We start from the raw sequence: 22642 nt of genomic DNA, 5'->3' as shown, positions 1-22642 counted from the left end.
AAAAAACTACATGTGAACAAGCATGCATTATTCTTTTGATAAGGAAACCCTGGAACTTTTTTCTAAATCAAGAATTTGGGGTGAAAATAATGGTAATTTGGAGACTAAGCTTTATTACCTGCACCCAGTAAAGAATGAAGTTATTCTCTGGTAAAGTTAGGAAGTTTTTCTGTTTGATTTTGCCCTCCTGACTTCCAAAGATGCATCAGTTCATCTGCAATGCCAAGGAGTCAGCAAACAGTGTGGCAGAAAGCACTTAGAAGAGTTTTACATGACGGTGACTTGAAGTTTCTGGCGTACAAAATCCTTTCGTAATGCAAAGCAATCGCTGTTTACTTTACTCGGCAGCACAAAATGCCCAAGTTGTGCTTTGTAAGCAGAATTCACAAACTTTGGATTTGCTTTTGCATGACATTTTTACTTTTAAAGGGCTCGACTAGGTTTGATCAACCAGATTATGCAAGCCGTGAGAAGTGAAGTGTGGCTGTATGTGTTTTACATGTGGGCACATAGGCAAGCAGTGTCACATTGGTGCCGGAAGTGTTGGATGTCACACTATTCTGAAATTATTTTTCTGCATGATGATTTTACTGTCTTTTATATGAAATTTATAGGGAGCACCAGAGAATGCTGTGTGTTTGGTAATCAGTTTCATGGGGAGGATTCCCAGTGTCATAGGTGCATGTTAGGTAGAACTGGGTGCTTGCAGGAATTGAGGTCAAGATAAAAATCAGAATAGGTGGAGAACCTGAATAGGGAAATAATTTCCACTGTATTCAGTATCTGTACTACTTAAAAAGGTGAAAACTTTTAAAATCTGAGAATGTCTATGTTAATGTGGTTGATTACGATAGTGGGTGGATGCTTAAATAGTTACACAAGTTACTTTACTCTTGGTTTACTCTTAAGTGTAATCGGAACTTCCTGAAGTGTTTGCGTTTCACGAGTGTGTACATTTGTTGTAGATGTTTACATCTTGGACACCTTGGGTCTGTCTGTCAGTGGTTTTATGCCTCTGGCTGGCAAAAAGGAAAAAGATACACTTAGAATGTTGTCATGCAAAAGCAAAGAAATGTGCCTTTGTATGGGAGTGTGACTCACTGTTTCTCGTCCTGACACTTGATTGTTTTTATTGCAATTCTGATGGTTTGGTTTATTAGCAGCCCACCTCTCCTGCTAAGGTTTCCTAGTTATTTCTTCTCTCTATTTCTCCTTTTGCCGCCTCATATGTGTTCCAGGTTTTAGGCAGTGTATGCATCAGTGACTCTGGCAGTGGCTCATTTTTACCACAAGCATATGAAAGCGAGCAAGGAGTTGTTCTCTTGTTTACTGTCTGAAGACTTTGGGATGCTTCGTAAGTCAGTGTTTATCAAATAGCAGAAGATGTTAAATTCCTAATTGTGTCTTTGAGAAAGAGATATCAGAAACTGTCAGAGACTGATGTGGGACAGAGGGACACAAAGATATTTGTAATTCTTAGAGAAAGTTACAGTAGGCATCACCAGGCTGGGTTTCAATCTGATCCAGCAGGCAGGAAAAGCGAGAAAGGAGGTGTTAAAATATGTGTATTTGTAAATTCATGTGTAGCTTTGAACCAGCCCCTGGGTTTGGGAGGGTTTGTCGTATTAGGTGTGGAGCAAGCACGTCTGACTCCTTGTGTTTTGCTTGGACACCTGGCTGGGAATAGATGTTGCCCCTGAGTGTGAAGGAATGGCCAACTTCAGCCACAGAGGATGGCGGAGTGGGAATTTGGCTGTAGGGTGTTGCATTTAGCAAAACGTTGTTGAGTCTTATTTTTCCCCTCTTTTTTTGGTGAACTTCCTTGCATTTCTGATGCTTTTTCCCTCTGGAGTTGACCCACCTCTGCACTAAGACTTAAAAATAGCTGCTTTGTGCTTTCCTGTGGGCACAGAGGTGCGGGAGGATGGGCAACGGGAACTGGCACAGCAGCTTCACCACACTGTCACTCGGGGGCCTTGTGGAAGGATTTTCCTTACAGGGCCTCTGCAAATATGTTGGAGATGGGCCCTGAGCCTTTGGCTGGGGCTGAGCTTTTCCACAGCAGACTGTAGTAACACTAGTCATTGATCCAGAGACGTGCAGCCTGGGATTTTGGGGGGTACAGAAACTCTCCCTTCTCATAAACTGAGAGGTGTTTTGCTTTTTGTTCCAATAAAGCAGCTGTACATTAGTGAAAACGAGGGTTGAAATAATATCCAATTTGTTCTCTCTTCCCAGGCTGTGAGCTGCTCCCTTAGCTGCAGTGTGGCAGGCAGGATTCTCACTGTGAAGTGATGGAATCTCTTCAGCAGGAGGCTGGACTAGAGAGAGTCCTTCTGACCTGACTTTTGTGTGATCCTGACACTGGAGCTGGTACTTGTAGCTCTAGTCTGCACTGAAGTCTGTCTGTAGGGTGTTGGCTAGAAGGGTTACAGTGAAAATACAGCTGAGGCTGTAATCAAACCTTTATTTGCTGTGTAAATGCATCCAAAGCCAGAAGCTTATAGTTGGTTTTTACAGGGTTTCTTTGATATAGTCGTTAGAGTCCCCATTTCCTTGTGGAGAACTAGGAAAAGGAGGGTTTTATTAATCTGTTTGGCTAATACATCCTCAAATTCCACCTTCTTCAGATGTGTGAGTTTGCCTCATGCTCCATTACAGCACCCTCCTGTACTGCCCTTAGTCTGCCTTGTCTTCACTGCTCTTTGCTCTTTTTGTTTGCCTTTTATTTTATTCCTATTATGTTTCTGTCCCTTTCTCTCCTCCCTGTAACCTTTATTTTCCCTTTTCCTTACTGATCCTGTGGCATTCTCCTGCACCAGAACATCTTAGCCACTGCAGCTGCTGTGAATGAAATACCAGCATGTGGCTTTGGTCGCAGGGATTGCCCCGGGCAAAGGGCTTGCCAACAGATTCCCACTAGGAGTCAAAAGGTAGTACCAGCTCAGCAGTGAGCAACTTCCAGAACGTGCAGCTCTGTTTTTCTGACATATTAAATTGGTAGGTTTGCCCAGGTCTTTGAAATGAACTGATTTTGAAGGAAAATTTTGGCTGAACTGTTTAGGATGCATAGCAATGAAACCTTTTGGGGCCGTTTAAGTTGTGCAGTTCCTGGATCTGGGCCACTCTAAAGCTTTGGTTTATTAGAACTGTAAAAGGAAGGACCTGAGAGTTTGCATTGTATGTGCCATTTTCCAGTTATAGTGCTCAGGACAATAAAAGTACTTTTGGAAAATGTTCATGTTTTCTTTGTTCTCTGCATTTGCTAACAACTTTCCTGTTTAGCTACTTGTCCTTAAAATTATTTTCTCCACTGGACTGTGCAAAACTGTCTTGGAAATAATTTTTTTGAGGTCTCTAAGACAATGAGGAAGATCCAATTTTTTAACAGAAATCTGAAACTTTGCCAACCACAATGCTATTAAATACCACTTTTCAACTTCCATATTCTTTGAAAAGTTTCTCCAAGTTGTGAAATAAATGCCCATTTGTAACTTCCTGAAATACACTGTTTAGTTTAACCTGCAGCTTGTGCGTCTGTCCTGGCCACATATCCTGTGAAAGAACATCTCAGTGCCTGTTGCAGTGTGGTCCAGCTTCCTTTAGCACCACAGATTGTACTGGTTTCTGTGGAAATTCGGGTTGGACTGTATAGCTTGTGGTGTTTTTCAGCCAGAACATCAGTGAATATGAATCTCTAAGAGAACCTCTGTGTATTGTTGGGAAAAAAACATTCCCTCTCCATCCATTTTTATATGAAGGCACTGTAGGTACACTTGAACTACATCACTCAGAGTTTCTCCACTGGTGTGAAAGTGCAAATGTTCATCCTGCAATTCATTCATTCTTACTCAGCAGAATGATTCTATTAAGCTTATTATGATAGAAAAGAAAGTCCTTAATAGGAGCTGTAGATTTCCTGAGTCCTTTGAGTTAGTTTTACTGTTTAATTTAATAACTTAATGTTGACTTAGCCCCAGTTCTGGGGATGTTTGCTCAGCAGGTGAGCTCTGTGTTCTCACAACATGAGCAGAGCCTTGTGCTTGGCGTTCTTTGTGGATTGCAAAGCATGAATGGGAACAGAGAAATAACTCACTGCCATGCTAGATGGGCCACAATATCTGGGAAAATGAGCCTCTTTAGCCCTTGGTTAATGAGCGCTTTTAAAACAATCTGCTACTTTTTTCAGGCTAAAAATGTCTTAATTATTTGACTTTCATGGATGGGGTCTTGAGGTTCAGTTGTGCTGAAAACAAGTATTGGGACTAGATGTGAAATGATGAATGGAGTCTGCACTGTTGCTGTTGGTGACCAAAGGTTGCAAAAGATGCAGATCATCGGTGTCAAGTGATACATTTATCTTACAACCAATTTAGTTGCAGTGAGCTAAGCCTGAAATTGTCACTTCTGCTGACGATCATGTGGTCAAAATGGTTTGATCAGTAAGGCTGTGTTGTATCTTGGCATCTCCAGTTCAGTGTAACCCTGTGGCAAATACACACTGCATTAATAAAGCTGTAAAATAACACAGAAACCTGAAAAACTCACAGTACTGTTCTGGCTGTGTTTGTTCATGTGTTTTTGGAGTTGGAGAGGAAAACCCAGTGAAGTTGATATTCCTTTTGGAGCTTTCAGTATTGTAGCTCTTTTCAAACTCTGCAGGAATACCTTGGGGTTTTTTTTCTTTTCACAAGCTAAACAAATTTTTACAGGACTTACAAACCTTTACCAGAAGTTTATTTTTACAGAATTTGAACTTCTGGCCCAGTGTAATGCTGTAGGATTTCGTGTGCGTTTTTGTCCAGAGAAAGTCACGAAGCATAGTAAATCAGTACTGTAGTAATTAATATTAATTTTCAGATGTTCCACAGCTGTTTCTTGTTAAGTGTGTGGTGAAAGCTGTGTGCTTGGCACATCTCAAAAGTCCATTTCCCACAGTCCCTGCCCAGAGCACTCTTCCACGTTCTTGCTTCCCTGGAGGCTAAGGAGTTACACCAAAGTGTTTGGAGTTGTTCACAAGTCTGATTTTGGCCTCATAACTTGGGAGTGCTGTATTTTCGATACTCGATTCTGAGATGAAATTGCACCTGGCTTTTAACTTTTACCCTGCAAAAGGGTTTGCAGCAACTATCCCAAAAGTTTTATGTTCTCTGTATTCCTGGTGTTGGAGTTTTGGTTGGTTTCTTCAGTGCTTTTTTCCCCCCTTCTACAAAAAGCCAAATAAGCAACAATCTATCTCTGAATCTCAAGAGATGCTCCTTCTCCAAAATTTACAGTCACTTCAGGCATTTATTCTGATGGCTGAAAAGCTCAAGCGATTTAAAGCTGCATCTCCAAATGGAGTAAAGTACCTGCGGAACCAAAGCAGGTGGGTGAAGTAAGCTCTCGTCTGAGATGCTGTATACAACAGGCAAAGACAGGCAAAAGGGGAAGCTTTCATGTGTTCATCCAAAGTACTGGGTTTGATTTATGGCTACAGAAATCAGCTAAGGCTTTGTGCTAATAGTTTACGGGTAGTAGCTAAAAGATCTTACAAGTTTTCATTTCTATAAAATGTTTCTTTTAATTGATACAAAACTTGTTCCTGCTGTAACACTGTTTCTTGTGCCTTTGCTGCCTTCACCTAGTGCTGCAGTTCTGTTTGTTTGTTCCAACCACTTGTTGGATAGATGAGGTAAACTAATGGATATTTTCTGTTGGGAACTGCCGAAACCCTTAGGGAGTGATATGGACTTGAACAGTCTCAGTTAGGCTCGCTGACAGGCTGCTTGTACAGAACTGTACGCGTTCAGTGTCCGATGCTGTTCTGCAAACATTGAGATACTTCTGGAAAAATTGCCATGAAAAATTTCTATTTTCTGGAAGCAGCTGACCATGCCCTAAGTGGCCTTTCTAGGAATTTCATGGGTTTTAAGCTGCCTTTATGCGAAATGAAGATGAAATAACTCAATCTTGCCGTTGCCAAATTGAGTGTAGCTACTTTCTTTGTAAAAATGGGATCAGAAAGCCAAAGGTGGAGTATGTACTATTTCCATTGCAGGCTGAAGCTTTCTGTGACAGAGGGTTTGAAGCAGTGACTGTCAAGTCCTGCAATCCCACGATGGCTGTGAAATATTTTGTCTTTTTTTTTGTTTGTTTGTTTGCAGTCAAGCTGCAGCTTCAGGCGGAGGAACGAGGAGTGGTGTCCATCAAAGGTGTCAGTGCCAATCGCTTCCTGGCCATGAAAGAGGATGGCAGATTGCTGGCCTTGGTAAGCAGCACTTGCCTGATGTCTCTGTGTTGCTGTGTCCTGCCTTTGCTCTGTGTGGGGCAGTTTCTCTTCTGCAGGACTTACTCAGCTGCTTGGTGTGGGATTTATCAGGAGAAATGAGCTCTACACAGCTTTTATCAGTTACTTGAAATAGGAATTAGGAGGAGTTGAGTATTTCTGCCCTACCTAGGAGCTGCAAAATTTAACAGAAATACAGAATGGCTTGTCTGAGAGGGGAAAAAAAATCACATGATCAGGAAATTATAAAAACAAATTAAGAATAAAGTGTCTGCCTTTTTACCCTCAGGAGTAATTTTTTCCTCTTTCACTTACTTGCACATAAAGTGATTTTAAAAGACCTCTTTGAAGGGGAAAGTAAAGCCAATTTCTTTTAAAAATTACTGTCATGGTACTAATCTGTGTAAATTATTTTCTCATTTTCCTCTTTGTAGAAAATCAGGTTTTTTTCAGCACTTCTACTTCCTAACTAGAAAGCTGGCAAAAAAATATTTTTGAAAATGTGATGAAAAAATTTTAAAAGTTATATAAATGTGGGTAAATTACACTGCTCTCTGGTCAGCCTAGTTTTAGTTTAAACTCTTGTGTGTTTTATTGGTATCAGCTGAATTTTTAACTATGTTTTAAAGCCAATGTGTGCAGCAGACACTGAGAGTCAATGTCTCTGAGAGCCAGATGATAAATTTTGCTTTAAGAGCTGCAGTTACATTCATTTTGCTTATGAGACCTAGACACTGTAAATCCCTCATTCACATTTATATCCTTCAGTGCCTGGTGAAGCACCAGGGCATCGACCCTGCCGGTTTGCAATAGCCCCTGGTGCTAATCACACAACCCCATTCAGCCTCTGTGCAAGTCTGCTCCGTGGCTGGGGCTAACAATGTGCATTCCTAACCCTGGCTGAACTGCAGCTAATGAAAGGCCCGTGCCAAGGGCTGCCGAAATTATTTCTGATTCCCCTCCTCTGCCTCCATGAAATGAGATTGAAAGTAGTTTTACAGGAGCAGGGCTCCCCAGGGCGCTCCTCAGTTCTGGCTCCAGGGAGTTTTGTGTGGGTTTGGGAGTGCAGTTAAAGAACCTGCTTCAAGTTACTCAGATATTGTGTGACAGCTCAGTTGAAGAAAATGTGAGGAGTTGTCCACTGTGCTATTCTTGAATTAAGGATAATTGGGAATTTCCTGTGGTGCTGGTGTGGTGGCATTCGGCTTCCCATTCTAATCGCACTCCAATGGGGAATGGTCATAATAGGGTGTTTAGCACCACTTGTGAAATGATAAACATAAACACAGGGATGTGTTTATATTTGGGATTTCTGACCTGCTGCTACATGGTGGGCTTAGTTGTAGAATATGCTTCCCTTACAAGAGTTTTTGTTTGCTTAATTCCTGTAAGACAAAATGCTCGTAAAGTATTGTCCAGTCACTCGGAATTACTCTCTCAGAATATGTAAAGTTGGGTCACTTTGTGCTTTTCACTTGAGCTTGTAAAACTCTTTTTTCTTTGGTGTTGTTTCTGGAAATAGGTATTATTTGAATCATGTTTACTGCATGCAACATTGTTGTTATTCATAGGTGAAAACTCTATTCTTTTAAGACTTTTTTTTTCTCCAAGCAGCCTAACAAACGCTGCTGCAGTTTCATGACTGTTTTCTGTAGCACTGGCAATGTTTTTCCATGAGGATTTCTGTGCTGTGACTTCCAACAGTCTGTGGCTGGCTGTGCCTTTACTATTTTCTGCCTCTAAACAGATTCAAGAAACTCTCTAATTGCCAGCATCTCTTGTTCAGTTAGAGCACGGCTGTGTTTCACAAGAGCTTGCAAAGAGTGTACACTGGAAATGTCTGTGGTGAATTGCACATGGTGAAACACTGCTAAAATTTCTTTCAAAACATTATGGAACTTTAATTTTCAAACACATAATTTAGTCCTCTAATCCATCAGCCACTCAAGTACTATTCTGTCCTTTCTAATGTCTGGGGTTTTTAAATTACTTTTAAGTGTCCAGGGTCAATTTGCGTAGTGTCCTTGTTTTACAAATAAATTAACATTTTCGGAAATATGTTTGCAAATTCTTATTCAGGCCTGTTTTTCATCTTGTTGGATGTTTTTGTAATTACTTGTTGAGACAAGCTGCAGGGTTTGTTCTGAGCTGGGCTTTGCAGGATGATTTATTGCACAGCCCATGGACCACTGCTCACCCTGGTGACCTGCGTGGGGGTGCCACGGGTCGCATTCTTATGTGGAAATCTGGATGATTTGGCTTTTAATTGAGCGTTTTCATGTTCTTTACTAACAGACTCAGTCATGGGGGAGAGGAAATGGAGGGAAATGGCTGGTTGTGAATGCAGATAGTCAAAACCTCTCCTTTCTTTTAACTGAAAATATTTGGCAGAAATGCATATGTTTTGGCAGATTTTTGATGAAAGATTGGAAATATTTCCCATCTGATATGGCTTATTTTGACTTTCCAGATTAATTATGAAATACTTTTACTTTATGAAATGAAATGTGATTATTTAATTTAATGAAGAAATTTCCCAAACTTCCTGTGAAAGGAAGAATTTTGACTGACTTGTATTTTATGATAAATAATTTGTTATTTAAGGATATGACCTGTTCATTCTGTCATGCTAACATGGCTTCACTGTGATCAGCCAGGTTTTGCCAGACTTCAAGGACTTCACTTGAAGGGAAATTCTTGTCTTTTGATGTTATGGATTCAAATTGTGCTCAAAGACTGTGAGAATAACCTCCATTTAGTTTGAGCAGAGTTCAGGTGTTTCATGAGGTGCTGAGGAAGCTTCTACCGCCAGATCTACACTCTGGATGCAGCCTGAACTGAAGTGCACTTGAAAGGAAAAACCACAGATATCCAGAGTTTTTACAGGTCCTGAGATTAACAGTGCAGTGGCTGGCATTCTGCTCTTGCTAGACAGCAGTCCAGCTCCTGAAATGCCACCTCTGGGGGGACGTTAAGGAATACACAGTTCATGAAGCCTGAGCTGTCATTTGTCACCTTAATCATGGAGTTTGTGTCAAAATGTTTACATTGACAATGGACTATAGGAAAGCACTGGTGTCACACATGCTTTGGGGAGAAATAGGGACTTTTCTTTTTTCACCCTTTTTTGATGTGCCTCTGCCTGAATTTCCAGCTTGGGCAATTGTACTGAATTGTCTATATTCTGCTTAAAGTTTTTGTTCTTAAAGGCTTCTTTTACACATTTTCTGATCAGAACAAACGATTACACAGTAATTAATAAGAAATGAAAAGCTGATTAATCTGTGTTAGAGACAATAAATGAACCACAGGTAAAAACCTCTTCTTCTGTAGTTGTTTTTAACAATATTTTCACAGTAAGTATCTTTCCTCAGTCATGAAACAGTTAATCTCTATTTCTTAAAACCAAAGGTACTGCTCACATTATTGCTAAGTTAGTCCCCTGAATGTGAAGAATTGATTTGTGGTGCTACACCAGTAATGCTTTCTCTTTTCCCTTTTAGAAATATGCAACAGAAGAATGTTTCTTTTTTGAACGTTTGGAATCCAATAACTATAACACTTACCGGTCACGGAAATACTCGGATTGGTACGTGGCACTGAAAAGAACTGGACAGTACAAACCTGGACCAAAAACTGGACCTGGACAGAAAGCTATCCTTTTCCTTCCCATGTCTGCTAAAAGCTGACTTCCATGGCAGATTCTGAGCACCACACAGCACTAAATATGTCGCCTTCCCTGCTCCTCTCCAAACTAGCCAAATATAAGCAATTATTTGCTGACATTACAACTACTTTTGCAGATACCAGATTAAACCATGAATGTTTAATACTGTCTTTATATTGCTCTTTAAACCTATTGTGCCAGTGTGTGTGGAGGTAAAATGACTTGCAGAATATATTTTCAGCATCAGTAACACTTCTGGTTTTTTTCTAGGTACCTCTGTATTTTATTTACCTTATGCTTGCTTTATGGAGTAGAGAAGAACAAACCTGATGCACACTCATAGCAATAATTACCTTTAAAAATAATTTATATCTTAGCTTATTAGAGAATAACTATGTTCTAATAATTACATAAAAAGAAGTCCACAGATAACTATAATATGCAACACTGCAGTAATTCTAAATTATTACTATAAGGAAATGTGAAATGTATTGCTATCATGTCATGTTTCTGTAGGACTCGGGCAGCTCCCTGTGGTAGAGCTTGTAGAACAGACCTGTGTAGACAGCTGGGAACTCCCTCATGGTTATGTCAATCCTATCAAACCCTTCCCGGTACCCGAACAGTAAGAGCTTGGCCACGTTGCTGGTGATGGGCGTGGCATTTTCCGTCCTGGCCAGCTCCTCCAGGTCCATCCACTCGCACCGGAGGCACTCGTGCTGGCAGAAGCTGATGTGGAAGGAGGAGGGCTCCATGCGGCAGATGATGTACATGTCTGACTTCCCGAAGGCTCCAGGGTGCTTGTGTTGCTGCCTGATGCTTAGAATGGACTTGAACTCTGACTTGATGCCAGTCTCTTCAAAAACCTCTCGAACTGCTGTGTCTCCTGGGTGGAAAGAGCAATCCTTGCAGTACATCTGAGAGTAACTTAGCACTCCTTAAACCTTTTGGAAATGTGGAAAGCGTCTTACTCAGCATGTTCTCTATGCTGCCTCATAAGGTTTTCAGAATGTAGGTCTGTTTTTCCAACACAAGGATAAGCTAATTTTTTGATTCCCAAATGACAGTAATTGCTGTGTGCCTTTCCTGTGTCTATCCTACAGAATTACTTTGGTAATACTGTGCAGGGTGTGGTTTGTAATGGACACTGATGGCTGCTGAGTCCACTGGTCTGTTAATCCAAGACACTGTCTTTGCAGTCCTTTGGATACTCATCCCTGTCCTTGCCCCTGCCCAGTCTTGGGTTCAGACCGTGTGAAGCTGTGCCTATACTGATGTCAGAATTCTTGATCAGATCAGTTTCACTGCACTTCACCCCAAGGGCTAACAAAATGGATAAAACTCTTTTCAGAAAGTGAAAGTTGGTGCCAGGTCCTTTTCAAGATGTACCATAAGAGTCAGGTAACATTTCAAATATGCCACAGCACCAGTGCAGCACAGAGCCTGTTCTTGCAGGAAACATGCTGTAAACATGCTGCATGTGTGCATTCTGTGTGCCCCAGCCAGAGTGAGGTCAGTGCTAACATTCCTCACCATGAATGCAGCAGAAACTTTAAGGGTCTACAGGGTTGTCTGTGTGCTGCAATTGCAGCCAGACAACGGCTCATCCATCCAGAACTCCTCCAGAGATATTTTTCTCATCAATAACAAATTGAAGAAGTTTTTTAATATTCCACTGATTTCCCCAAAGTCTGCAGTTTCATTGTAGTCAAGTCAAATCCTCCTTGCCTGGGTTAAGTACTGGTAGGTTAAATACTGGCTTTTCCCAAATGTAACCTCCTTGTCGTCTCTGGTTTGAGTGGTCAATGTACAGAACTGTTACGCAATGTTACCTGCTCCTGTTAGTTCATTTTCAGTAAGTAACATGTGCTGGCTTGCTTCCAAAAGCAAATGCATTTTAAAAGACTCGCAGAGATTCACCATCCTATGGAAGCTTGCATCTTGCCAAATCAGAGGGGAACAAAACAGATGTTTCTGGGTAGTTTCAGCTATTAGAAATAGTAACCCCCTGTGGCAGGTGGTTTTGTTAGTGGGCAAGGAGCTGTGTTACACAGAAGTGAACTGAGATCATGAGGAATGCTGAGGCAGGCTGTAGTTAAGAAAATGGCAGTAATGACGGATTTCATGTAAGCTTTGAGCTTTGCCTTTAGATGAAGTGCAAATTTCTATTTCCCTTTTATTTAAATGTGAGTGTGTATATATATATATATATATATATATAAATATCTAATGACAATTAAACTAGAAGAAACACTAGGGCTGGAGTTTCAGAGATACTCAGATACAAAAATGTGTGCACTTTGCTTAATCTGCATTATGAAACTATTAGTGTCACTTGCATGACTCAGTTTGCACTCATTTAAGTAGACAGCCGTGCATGTTGTCACTTCACGTAACCAAAGGATTTTAAGCAATGTAATTGCATTTTGAATTGTAATTTACAATTTAGTCCCTTGAGTGACTTGTGTTTTTAAGGTTTGATGTAGGAATGAAAAAGGAAAATTAGGCTCTATTATATTTTATGCTTGATTATTTATATCTTCTTGTAACATAAGATGTGATGCAGAGAATCGTAACTTTTTTTGTTCTGTAGTTTAGAAGTGGCAGGAGGGAAGCTGTAAGACACTTTTCTCCTGGGTGGTTTTCGGTCCAGGCTCCAGCCATAATCCAGCCTGTTAAGTGGGGGATGGCTGCTGTTGTACTCAGTAGCAGGATCATTCTGGGGAATCCCACTGGAATGCCAGTGCTGGTCATTTTTTGTTCCCTTGAGTTCAAAAATCCTGCTGCTGCTGCTGGCACTAGAAGTGAGAAGGAGCCTGGCTAGACAACAGCCATGGCATTTGTGATTCTTTTGAAAACATGGATCCATTTCACTATGTTACATTGCATTGTCCATGCAATTTCCATGGACAATTTTCCATCCATTGATTTCCATCACCAGGTTTGACAGAAAGACTTAAAACATGACTCATGAATTACGAAAACTAAACTTGGCCATATCCTGACAACCAACAACTTTATCCATGTATTGAAATAATAACTGGAATACAACCCTACCACACATTGTAGCAGGGAGACTGGTAAAACTAGGTATTTCTAAGGTATGGAACAGTCAGGAAACCTGGGCTCAACACCCAGCTAAACAAGTAACCAGCCTATGGATTGTGATTTTAAGGGTTGAGATACAAGGAGGGAAAAACCTAGGTTATCTCTCTCTTCATAGAAAACAGCCTTGTTCATTCACCTGTGAAGATAAACTGCATCAGTGTTCATCAGCTGTGCTGTGTTGGAGAGAAATGAGAAGTTTCCTCAGACCAGCATTGTTTCCTACCACAGGAGTGCTTCATGTCTCTGTTGGAAGTAGGTGCCCACAAGTCTGAGGCACTGCACTTCACCCTGGTCCTGTGCCAAGGAGCTCTTGGTCCAAACTAATTAAGTGAAAGGGGTGGAAGGAAGCAAGTGCATTTATTGGAATGGAAATTTTTGCTCAGTCCATCCCTGAGGTCACTGCACTGGATTCCAGTGTGAGCTGAGAGCTCCCTGTTTCAGTTTTATTTGGGCTATATATGGATTACCTTAATCCTCTGCACTTCTGGCTCATATTGCAGCATATCTGACCAGCCTACTTAGCTGGCCTCAAGCACTCACTTAAAGTGTGGAAAAGAGTAAACGTTACAAACACAAAACTTCTTTGTCCTGAACATGCTACCCTGTTACCATAGGGTCCCAGAATTGCATCACTCCATCTGTTCACCATTAATTCAAGGAAACAATCCATCACAGGAGCAATGTGGGTCATGCTGTATTTCAGTGGTGTTCATGTCTTTATAGTTCTGTTGATGGCTGACCTGTTCTCATAGAACTTACCAATGTCTTCTCCTGGATTAGACAGACCTCCTGGAAATTTCCATGCGTTTATAGTCTGCATTGGAGGAAAAATCCATTAATAAAGTATTTGGCCTGTGTTGCACTCTTTAATATGAAGGAGACAATTAACACTTAACAATTAACATAACTTTTTTTGTTGTTGTTGAAGATGCAGTATTGTTATTTTACAAATATCAGTAAGGAGGAATTTGTTCCTGCTGACAAGATGATTAGAGACAGCTACAGTCTCTAAGAACTTTTGGAACAAAACATGTAGTGATTGAAAATACGAACAGTCTAACAGTCATTAGACAATGTTGCTGCTAGATAGAGTAGTTGACTATTTAAAAAAAAGCTGCTATAGACTATATAATCTCATATTTAATCACTAATGTATTCCACTTCCATTGTTTCAGCTTTTTAAAAATGTATATATATTTAATCTTACAAACAGGTATTATGATTGTACTGTTCTATACTGCACTGGCTTTAAGATGTCTCTGTGTGTCTGTAATGATCATGTAGTGTAACTCGTCATTTTCATGGAATACAAGAAATGAGGGCTTGTGTGTGATTTATGTATAGAAACATTTATTGACTTGCAATAAAGTTCCAATATTAAAACGTGGAGTGCAGGCTTGGATTTGTTACTCACAATGCGGAAGGAGTCCCAGTCCCTGTACCTCTGGCAAGAGCACAAAGATTTGTAGGCTTTACTTTTACTTCTGTATACTTTCTATTTCTCTCCTTGTTAAAACTTTATGTAGGAAGAAGTTACCCTTCTCCTAGAAATAAAAGCAGTAAAAAGGCACACTGGCCTAAAAAAAGCTTTTTTTGTCTATGCAGCATAGCAGGGAAGCTGTGTGCTTTCCAGTGATTTAAAACCCTAATGACTACATTGGAAAATTATTTTTTTCCTGGGCATTCTTAAAGGGCTTGGATAGGAATTGAAAGTAATAGATTAAAAATAGTGCAGATGGAAAAGACATATATTTGTCTATTGGCTTTCAGATTTACTTTTAGTTCCTGGAAAGCTTTGTGTGCTGTGGAATTATCCTGTCACAATTAAACCCAAACAGCTCTTAAAATTCCAACAGCTGTTAAATTTTTTTTACTCTGATATCTGTTCAAGATATTTACTAAAAGGTAAGCATGCACATTTATATTTTTGTGTATAAAAGGGTAAATAAATGTTGTGTTTCTAATGTTTACAGCATGCTGTTATGTCCCTGGAGACTCTCTGGAGCTGGAACCACTTTTGGAGTCAGAGTATAAGAGGTAGGTTTATGCTTTAATTGGTAATTGCTGAATGAAAACCTGAAGGTCCTCCTCAAGGCAAATCCTCAACGTTTTAATTTATTGTAAGTAAAAATATAAAATACAAAAATGAAAAATAAACATCTTCAGTTACAGGAAACAATTTTAGAGGAAGAGAAATACCCTTGTCTTTTGTGTTAGAAACCCATTGTGTGGTATGATTGAACCTGCCTATGAAACCACTTTCACTGAGGTTCATTAACTGTGTTGTAGGTCCTAATGAACTGATGTTTTGGGTCTTGATGAGGAAAGTCTTAGTTGCTATTTCAGGAAAGACAGGAGAATGCAGCCAATGAGATTCCAGCAGTTTTTACTGTATAAAATTAAAACTATGCATCCAAATGTATTTCAGTCCACCTAGCTAGGATTTTATTGTTTCATGTTAAAATGGTATTAATCTCACTCTCTTAGAGAGTTAATTAATGCAGTTTTAACACGAAACACTTTAACTTGCAAATGAAAACATAATGGGGGCTAAATGTCTCTTGAATGGAGTGGCACAGGCAGCTACCAGTGAGCCTGAGAGCTTTCTGCAGCAGCTGAGTTAGAACCTGGGTTAGTCTGATAGAAGCTGGCACGTTTCAGTGATGGATGCTCGGTGACCTCAAGCCACATCACATGAGCCACCCTCACCACAGTACTGCTCTGGTCTGGCATCCTCTGCAGTGAGCGCAGACACTTTCCTGTGTGAGGAATTAAAGATCTTTACACCTGCTGGACCAAGGTGGTCTTCAGGTCATGGCCAACCATGCTACTGCTTGTTTAAAGCCACAGATATGCCTGGAATTTTGGAAACCAAACCAAATTGGAATCCTTCTCTCAAAATCTGTTTTGAGCCATGGGGATTTTCCAGAGGTCTGCATGGATCCAAACACAAGATCATGGACTCCTGACTCAGTTACAGGACAAAACAGAAAACTCAAACCAGGAAGGCTACTTAGTTCTGCTGAATCCATCTGCAGTTATAACAAAGCTGTTGATTTTTAGAGGGGTTTTTTTCCCTTAATATGGAATTCAGCATTCTGTTGCTAGATGTGTTTAAGACAGTTGTACAAGGAAGTAACTTCTAACTATCACAATTTTGGACTGGAATAACAATAAAATATATTTTGTTTTATATTACAGAATAGGCTTATCTAAATGAACTCTATTTTATAATCCTGTAACAAATGTACCTTATTTCTGTCTTGTACAACCAACACCTTTCCAGTTCTTTCATCTAGAACAGCACCTGGTATAGAAAGAAAATTGAAAAAGACAAAGTGTTGGACATCATACAATCCTAGCAACCAAAGTTTAACATGTTTTGATAAAGTGTAATGATCCCCTAATGTACAGTTAGCAAGGTTTGTATGGAGGAATCACAAAATGGTTTGTCAGCACAATAAAGTATCAGAAAAAGGTTAAGTATAAAAATTCAAAGTTGGCAGTACCGAGATAAATAACTGCAGCTTTTAAGTTCCAGATTAGACAAGAAATGAAAACTTGCTTGTGTTAATATCAGAACTAAAGAATGCAAGATCAAGAGGTTACCTAAATCATCTGGCAAAGCTGCTTGATTCAGCAGAGATGGGCCTGTAATCTTCCTCAAATAACAGAGAATTTTCCAGTGACTCTGGCTGAGAAGCCACCCTTAAGGGGGAAGAATTTCTCTTCAGTGAAATTCATGACAAAGCCCCCACGTGCTGTAGTGAAGATTTGAGTGGTTTTTTTGGGTTAATAACACACCAGGTTTAGTACTCTGGGCTGACAGTACAGATAATATTCAGCTGTGTGACTACCTCTGAACTTGCACTACCCAGCTAACAACTCATGACAGGAACTGCACCATAATCTGAGTCAACTTCTTAATCAAAAAGTGTTGCTTCCAGGTGGAAAAGTGACACTTTCACTTGATGAAAAAACCTGTCTGACTGAGAAGTGCAGCTTTTCCTTATGTCTTCATGCACAGCCCATGACTGTCCCACAGATTACAAGTTTTCCTGCTTCCTGGAACCTAAGTGCTTTTATGTTTAATTATGTCATACTCACTGGTCATACTTTAAAAATGTCCTTCCCTTACAACAGATCTTTTTCTCTGATTTTAAAGAGCACTGTGGTGAGCAGGACGAGTGCTGTGGTGCAACTTACCAGGATCTTTTCCACATCAGTCATGCATGGCTTTCAAATTAGAGGTTAATGGTAACAAAATGCTCACATCATTCTGCAGCAGGAGAAAGAGGATACAGGCACATCTGTGATGACATGTGATTTAAAATGCTATGGGGAAGTATACCCACAGGAAAGAATTATTAAGGAGTGAGTGTCCAGCTAAAAACATCCTGCTTTTTAATAATACATGGCAGAGTTATGTGTAGGAGGCTATTTCAAAGATGGAAGTACCAGTCTTCCTTCAAGATATGTCAAAGGACATACTTTAAGAGGGTAGTCACATATCTGCCTCCCTGTGGCTTGTGACTTTTATGATTTCATTCCTCCTGTAAATACTTAGCAGTGTCCAAGTTCAACTACTGCAATGATTAAAAGAGGCAACAAAAGGAAAGCAGGATGAACTTTGTGATTAGGAGGTTTGTTTTCTAGAAAAGCCATTCAGCCAAAGGGTTTGCTGACACCAGGGAGGGCTGGTGAAGGCAGGAAAGTGCTGTTTGAATCAAACAGAAAGTGTGTTTGCTTTCCTCTGTTCCCCTGAAATTGAAGCCTGTGAATGTAATTTTTGGCAGCAAAATTCCCAGTGATATGATCAGAATCTCTGCTGACAGTGATATTTATCTGCTGATATTTAGGGGGATACCTAAATCCAGAGCAAGAAGGAAGAAAACACATTAACAGGATTTGCTGCCTGGTCTCATGTTCCCTTGCTGGGCCACACCTGGTTGGCATCAGTGAGATTAGTTTGACTGCCCTGAATTTTGGTTTTTGAAACCTGCTACAAATGTGGTATCTGGAGCTTTAAATCATCCAGCGCCAGGAGGATTTTCTGGAATGGTTTATACTTGAAACCCAACCAAGTAATCATTATTACAATACTACTTGGTTTGAATGTTCTCTTTTGGGGAACAAGCAAGAAATGCATTTAAAAAGTAAAAATAATCCCTTAGATAACTCCAGATAATGAGTAATGGAGGAGAAAAACATCCCTATCCTACCTGTTTTATTTAAGACTCACGTAAATATGCATGTAAAGATGTTCAGTGTTGAGAAGCACTTGTCAACCACAGAATGAGTGCAGACACCACTGCTTGCACTGTAAGCATCAGCGGACAGGAACAGGTATTTGTAAAACAATTTGGGAACTATTTTTAAGTCACTTTTCATAAGTGCCTTATCAAACCTATCCACCTCTATCTTCCTGTGCAGTTTCACAGTAATGCAGCTGCTCATTTTAGATTTCCTTAAGTACCAGGACTGGCCAAGGCTGATGATCCTATGTGTGTGTAGGCTCTCCTTCCTGGAGTCCTTCAACTCCAAGGACTGTGTTTTAGTAAGTGGATTAAGGTGGTAGTAATGCAAATAACAGCTGTGTAAGGCTTGTAGACCATGTGAGGAGGAAGAAAATGCCTTTCACTTTTCTTCCTCTCCTTTTACTTTCCTTCCTCAGCTTGTCTTCTCATTCCATTGTTGCATACTTACAAACATGTCACATTTACAAACATGTAACTTTATGGATTTTATTGCATATTTACAAACATGTCACTTTCTGGATGGCAGGCCACATCCTCCTCAAAGGTGGAGCATTTTGGAAATGCTTTTTAAAAACACATTATTCACTTCATACACCAGAGACTCCTCTGTATCTTTACACATGTGGAAAATCCTGCCGCCTACAAACGGATGTAGTAACTTAGCTGAAAGACACATCACACATTCCACTATTTCTGAACAATAATGGCCAAGCCCAATGAGTAACATTTGCTACTCTCTGCTTGGCCACTCTCATCCAGTCTGGTAAAACATGACCTGACCCCGCTTATTCACACCTTTGTCATCATTTGGCTGCGTGGTCCTGAGGCACAAACCCTGGCTGTGCTGTGTTTGCTGCGTGGGAAACTCCAGACAGGAGGAAAACCAGCTGCTGGTCTACTTGGCAATGAGACTCCTACCTGTTCTGTGTTCCTGTGCTGGCTTCCTGCTGGCCAGCCAACCCCTCTCCACATCCCTGCTTTCCCTTTCAGGATGCTCACAGGACTAACTCCTGCATTTCACTGACTGGCCACAGCTTTGGGATGGAGACTCCCATCAGAAAATTGTTTTTATTTACTGCAGACACGTGCTGAAATACTTTTTTGGTTAGGGAATAAAGAAAGCCTGTGTCTGACCCCCTTCCCAATATCTGTATTTAAATATTTTACTATTTCAAGAAAATGAATTAAAAATAGAACGGACCCTTTCCACTACCCTGGGTCTCTCTCCTAAAGTAGAAAGATAATGGAATAAACCTACCAGGTGGTATCCGTGCTGCATAGTGTATTTTTGGGGTATGTTCCAGATCCACTGACAGTGAGTAGAACAAAGGACAAAAAAACCCCACATAGGAGTCATTATTTCACACTTGTTTACCTGCCTAGAATGCTTTCCTGCAGTATTTATGTCCTTTAAAGGAAATGCCAATAATGACTAAAAGCATGTATGTTTGAAAAATGGTAGCAAAGAACACATACGTTATATGTTGTGGAATTTTAAAATCCATACAAGAAATTATGAAATCTGTATACCTGCATTTACTGAAGTTTTCTTTAACGTTTTTTCCTACTTTGGAGCACAGCTGCAAATTATACTCTGAAAATGTATTTTTCAGTATTTGCGAGTCTTTCAGAGTTATTATTTTTCTTATAGCTCTTTCTGATGCCCACCAGGGTCACAACTCATCTTTTATGTGATTTCCTTGCAAGCAGCACTTTCAGTTGTGCAAGTTCTACTTCATAAAACCTCTCTTTCACTTAAGTTTCCTCACAAGGAGTAACCTGGTGCTTTTGCGAGGAGAATGCGCTGTCCCGCTCGAGTTTAATGGCACATATTTTAACGGTGAGGTTTGCGTACCTCAGGAAAACAAGCTCCAACATGTCCATTGACAAACTCCAAGGCCGCCTTCAGCATCCACCCTGCCCTCTGCTGGCCTGGGAACCGAAGACTCCCACTACTGATGGCAGCAGCGGTGTTTTGTAAAATTCAAGGGTTTTTTCCTCCCCAAGCTTCCTTTCACCTGACCTGCTGCTACACAGAACAAACCATCTTTTGTGCGTTCTTCCAAACTAGATTTTTCAAATTGCTGTTTATGGGCTTTAACACCACTTGGTGGAGAAACACAGAGTCCCTGCAAGCCAAGGACAAACAAGTCAGGACTGCAACTGGAGAGATTTGCTCTCCCCAGTCTCATAGCTGCTGTGTGTTAATGTAACCCTTAACCAGTACATGAGGGGTCCAAACCCATCTCCAATTACAGATAACTGAGTGATGGGATAGGTAATGGCTTATCTGTGGAACTCTGCTGAGTGAGAGAACAAAACTAATGGAATTTTGTGAAGCTAACTTCAAGATGACAGTATTTTTGGCTCATCATCAGTCCCTTGTGCTGTGCTATATGCAAAAAATAAAAAATAAAAAAGGCAAATCTATCTTGTCTAGCTCCTTGGAAATTTTCTGTTATGGAACAACTTTCTAGCTGTGGTTGTGGGAGGTCTAGATGGATAAGAGTGTTTGTGGTTTTTTTTGTAAAATATATCTTTGGATTAAAGATTTTTAGGCACAGCTTAGATCAGCTTTCAGACCATTGCAATTCAGGCTAATAGTTGTTTTAGCTTCTGAAGAATCCCTGTTGGGTCGTTTTCTCCACATACAGACATTAACTTGAACATAGTTTAGACAGATATACATATTAAGCACACAGAGCAGAGAAGTGTTTTTTTCTCTACATTGGTGATGCCTTTTTCATTCCAAAATGCAGTAACCATCTGGTTTCCATATGTTGGCTGTACACAGGAACAATTCCTACTGAAGGGGCTCCTAAAGGGCTCCTTCAAAACTTTCTGTGGGTGCAACCACCCCTGTAACTCACCTGCAACCCCCAACTGGTGTGTGGCGAACCCTGGCAGCCTGCTGGGCTCCTCTCCCAGCCACAGCGTCAGGGTGGACGAGCCCTGCTCAGCATGGTGGAAAGCAAAGCCTTGGGAAGCAGCCACTGCCACAAGGCTGCTCTGGAGGATGGGGACATGAAGCCAGACAGCAACACGGCCTTCATCCCGCCACTGAGATACAGACTCTGCAAGAGAGGGAAATGAGGAGGGTGAGAGAGTCCTTTGCTCTTGATCTGTGTTGCTTTAAACTTTACCACACACTATAGCTGTGGGTAATGTGCAAAAATCTGTATTTTTATGTCATTTACCTCATGGTAAAACTATTGTTGGTATGAGAAACTCATCAGCAGTCTCAGACTGCCAGGTTGACATTTTATGTGGTATTACTGGGTGTTCATGTGCAAAATTACGGCTTTTACATTTAGGGTCTGCCATGAGAAACAGGGGAACTCTCTTCTGGAGTGCTGTGTTTCTCAGTACAAGGAAGATAAGGAACTACTGGAGAGGGTCCAGTGGAGGCCACAAAAAGGATGAGGGATCTGGACCATCTCTCTGTGAGGAAAGACTGTGGGAGCTGGACCTGTTCAGTCTGGAGAAAATGAGTCTCAGATGGGGCCATCCAAATACCTCAAAGGTGGGTGCCAAGAGAATGATGCCAGACTCTTTTCAGTGGTGCCCAGTGACGGGACAAGGAGCAGTGGCCATAAACTGAAACACCTGAAGTTTCACCTCAACACGAGGAAGAACAACCCCACACAGGGAGTGGCAGAGCACTGGAACAAGGTGCCCAGGGAGGGCGCGCAGTCTCCTTCTCCGGAGACATTCCAAACCCACCTGCTGTTTGTCACACCTGCTCCGGGCGATCGGACTGGATAATCTCCAGGGGCCCCTTCCAATCCTAATTATTTTACGCTTCTGTGAACGACCTCTGCTCCCTCCTGCCAGCGCCCCTCGCCTCCCGGCCGCGCCTCAGGGTCTGTGAGGGGACGGCGGCGGCTGAGGGCGCCCTCTGGCGGGCCCCCGCCGCCCCTCACACACCGCCCCCCGGGACTCGGGACCCCCGCCCGGCACTTGCCCCGCAGCCACCGCCCGAAGGCGGCCCGCTCCAGCCGCGGGGCGCCGCGCAGCTCGCCCAGGTCCACGCTCACACCCCCGAACTTGTCCGTCCTCGCCCGCAGCCCCGCCAGGGCCGCCCAGCCCCGCGCTCTCCGCAGCCCCCGCCACGGGCCCGCCATGGCGCTGAGCGGGGCGGGGAGCGGCCGCCCCCGGGGCGGTGCCGGCCTCTGCTCCGGAACCGCTCTGCGCCGGCCGCGGGCAGCATGTCCGCCTCCTGTTCCAGAAGGAAGAGCAAGGGGCGCCCGGCTGCGGGCGGCGGCTCCCCGCGGGATGCTCCCCTCGGCGCTGCCGCGGGCGGACCGCTGGTGCTGCGCGTCGCCGACGCCGTGGAGGCAG

General features: G+C 41.7%; 3 protein-coding genes across 4 annotated transcripts in view; 2 read left to right on the top strand and 1 right to left on the bottom strand.

Moving 5' to 3' along the window:
• Positions 1-14430, top strand: part of FGF2 (fibroblast growth factor 2) — a 23066-nt gene extending 8636 nt beyond the window's left edge. The window contains exons 2-3 of the mRNA XM_002188361.7: positions 6147-6250; positions 9772-14430. Of these exons, the coding sequence (XP_002188397.1) occupies positions 6147-6250; positions 9772-9957 (290 nt within the window). The 3' untranslated portion in view covers positions 9958-14430. The remainder of the gene's footprint in view (positions 1-6146; positions 6251-9771) is intronic.
• NUDT6 (nudix hydrolase 6) lies at positions 10285-22637 on the bottom strand. Of its 2 annotated transcripts, XM_030270355.4 has the most exons (6): positions 22266-22487; positions 21172-21375; positions 16653-16751; positions 16295-16350; positions 13803-13857; positions 10285-10821 (listed from the first exon to the last, which is right to left on the bottom strand). In XM_030270355.4, the coding sequence occupies exons 1-6, from the start codon at positions 22423-22425 to the stop codon at positions 10433-10435; spliced, it is 963 nt and encodes a 320-aa protein (XP_030126215.4). In that variant the 5' UTR covers positions 22426-22487; the 3' UTR covers positions 10285-10432. The 2 variants fall into 2 exon arrangements, with proteins under 2 accessions (XP_030126215.4, XP_030126214.4); XM_030270354.4 differs by lacking the exon at positions 16653-16751 and having other exon boundaries at positions 22266-22637.
• Positions 22409-22642, top strand: part of AFG2A (AFG2 AAA ATPase homolog A) — a 160941-nt gene continuing 160707 nt past the window's right edge. The window contains 3 exon segments of the mRNA XM_030270346.4: positions 22409-22432; positions 22434-22481; positions 22483-22642. Of these exon segments, the coding sequence (XP_030126206.4) occupies positions 22424-22432; positions 22434-22481; positions 22483-22642 (217 nt within the window). The 5' untranslated portion in view covers positions 22409-22423.

This window comes from Taeniopygia guttata, chromosome 4, assembly GCF_048771995.1.
Source record: "Taeniopygia guttata chromosome 4, bTaeGut7.mat, whole genome shotgun sequence".
Lineage (NCBI taxonomy): Eukaryota > Metazoa > Chordata > Aves > Passeriformes > Estrildidae > Taeniopygia > Taeniopygia guttata.
Note: the sequence above shows the minus strand (reverse complement) of the source record. Positions and strands in the feature narration are given on the sequence as shown.

What these genes read in the sequence shown, in the direction of transcription:
- NUDT6 (XM_030270355.4), bottom strand. Translation starts at nt 22,425, where the DNA reads ATGGCGGGCCCGTGGCGGGGGCTGCGGAGAGCGCGGGGCTGGGCGGCC. An exon ending in AGCTTTGCCAGATGATTTAG is followed by an intron (nt 16,351 to 16,652) that starts GTAACCTCTTGA and finishes TTTCTATACCAG; the next exon opens with GTGCTGTTCTAGATGAAAGA. An exon ending in TTGTACAAGACAGAAATAAG is followed by an intron (nt 13,858 to 16,294) that starts GTACATTTGTTA and finishes CCTCCAATGCAG; the next exon opens with ACTATAAACGCATGGAAATT.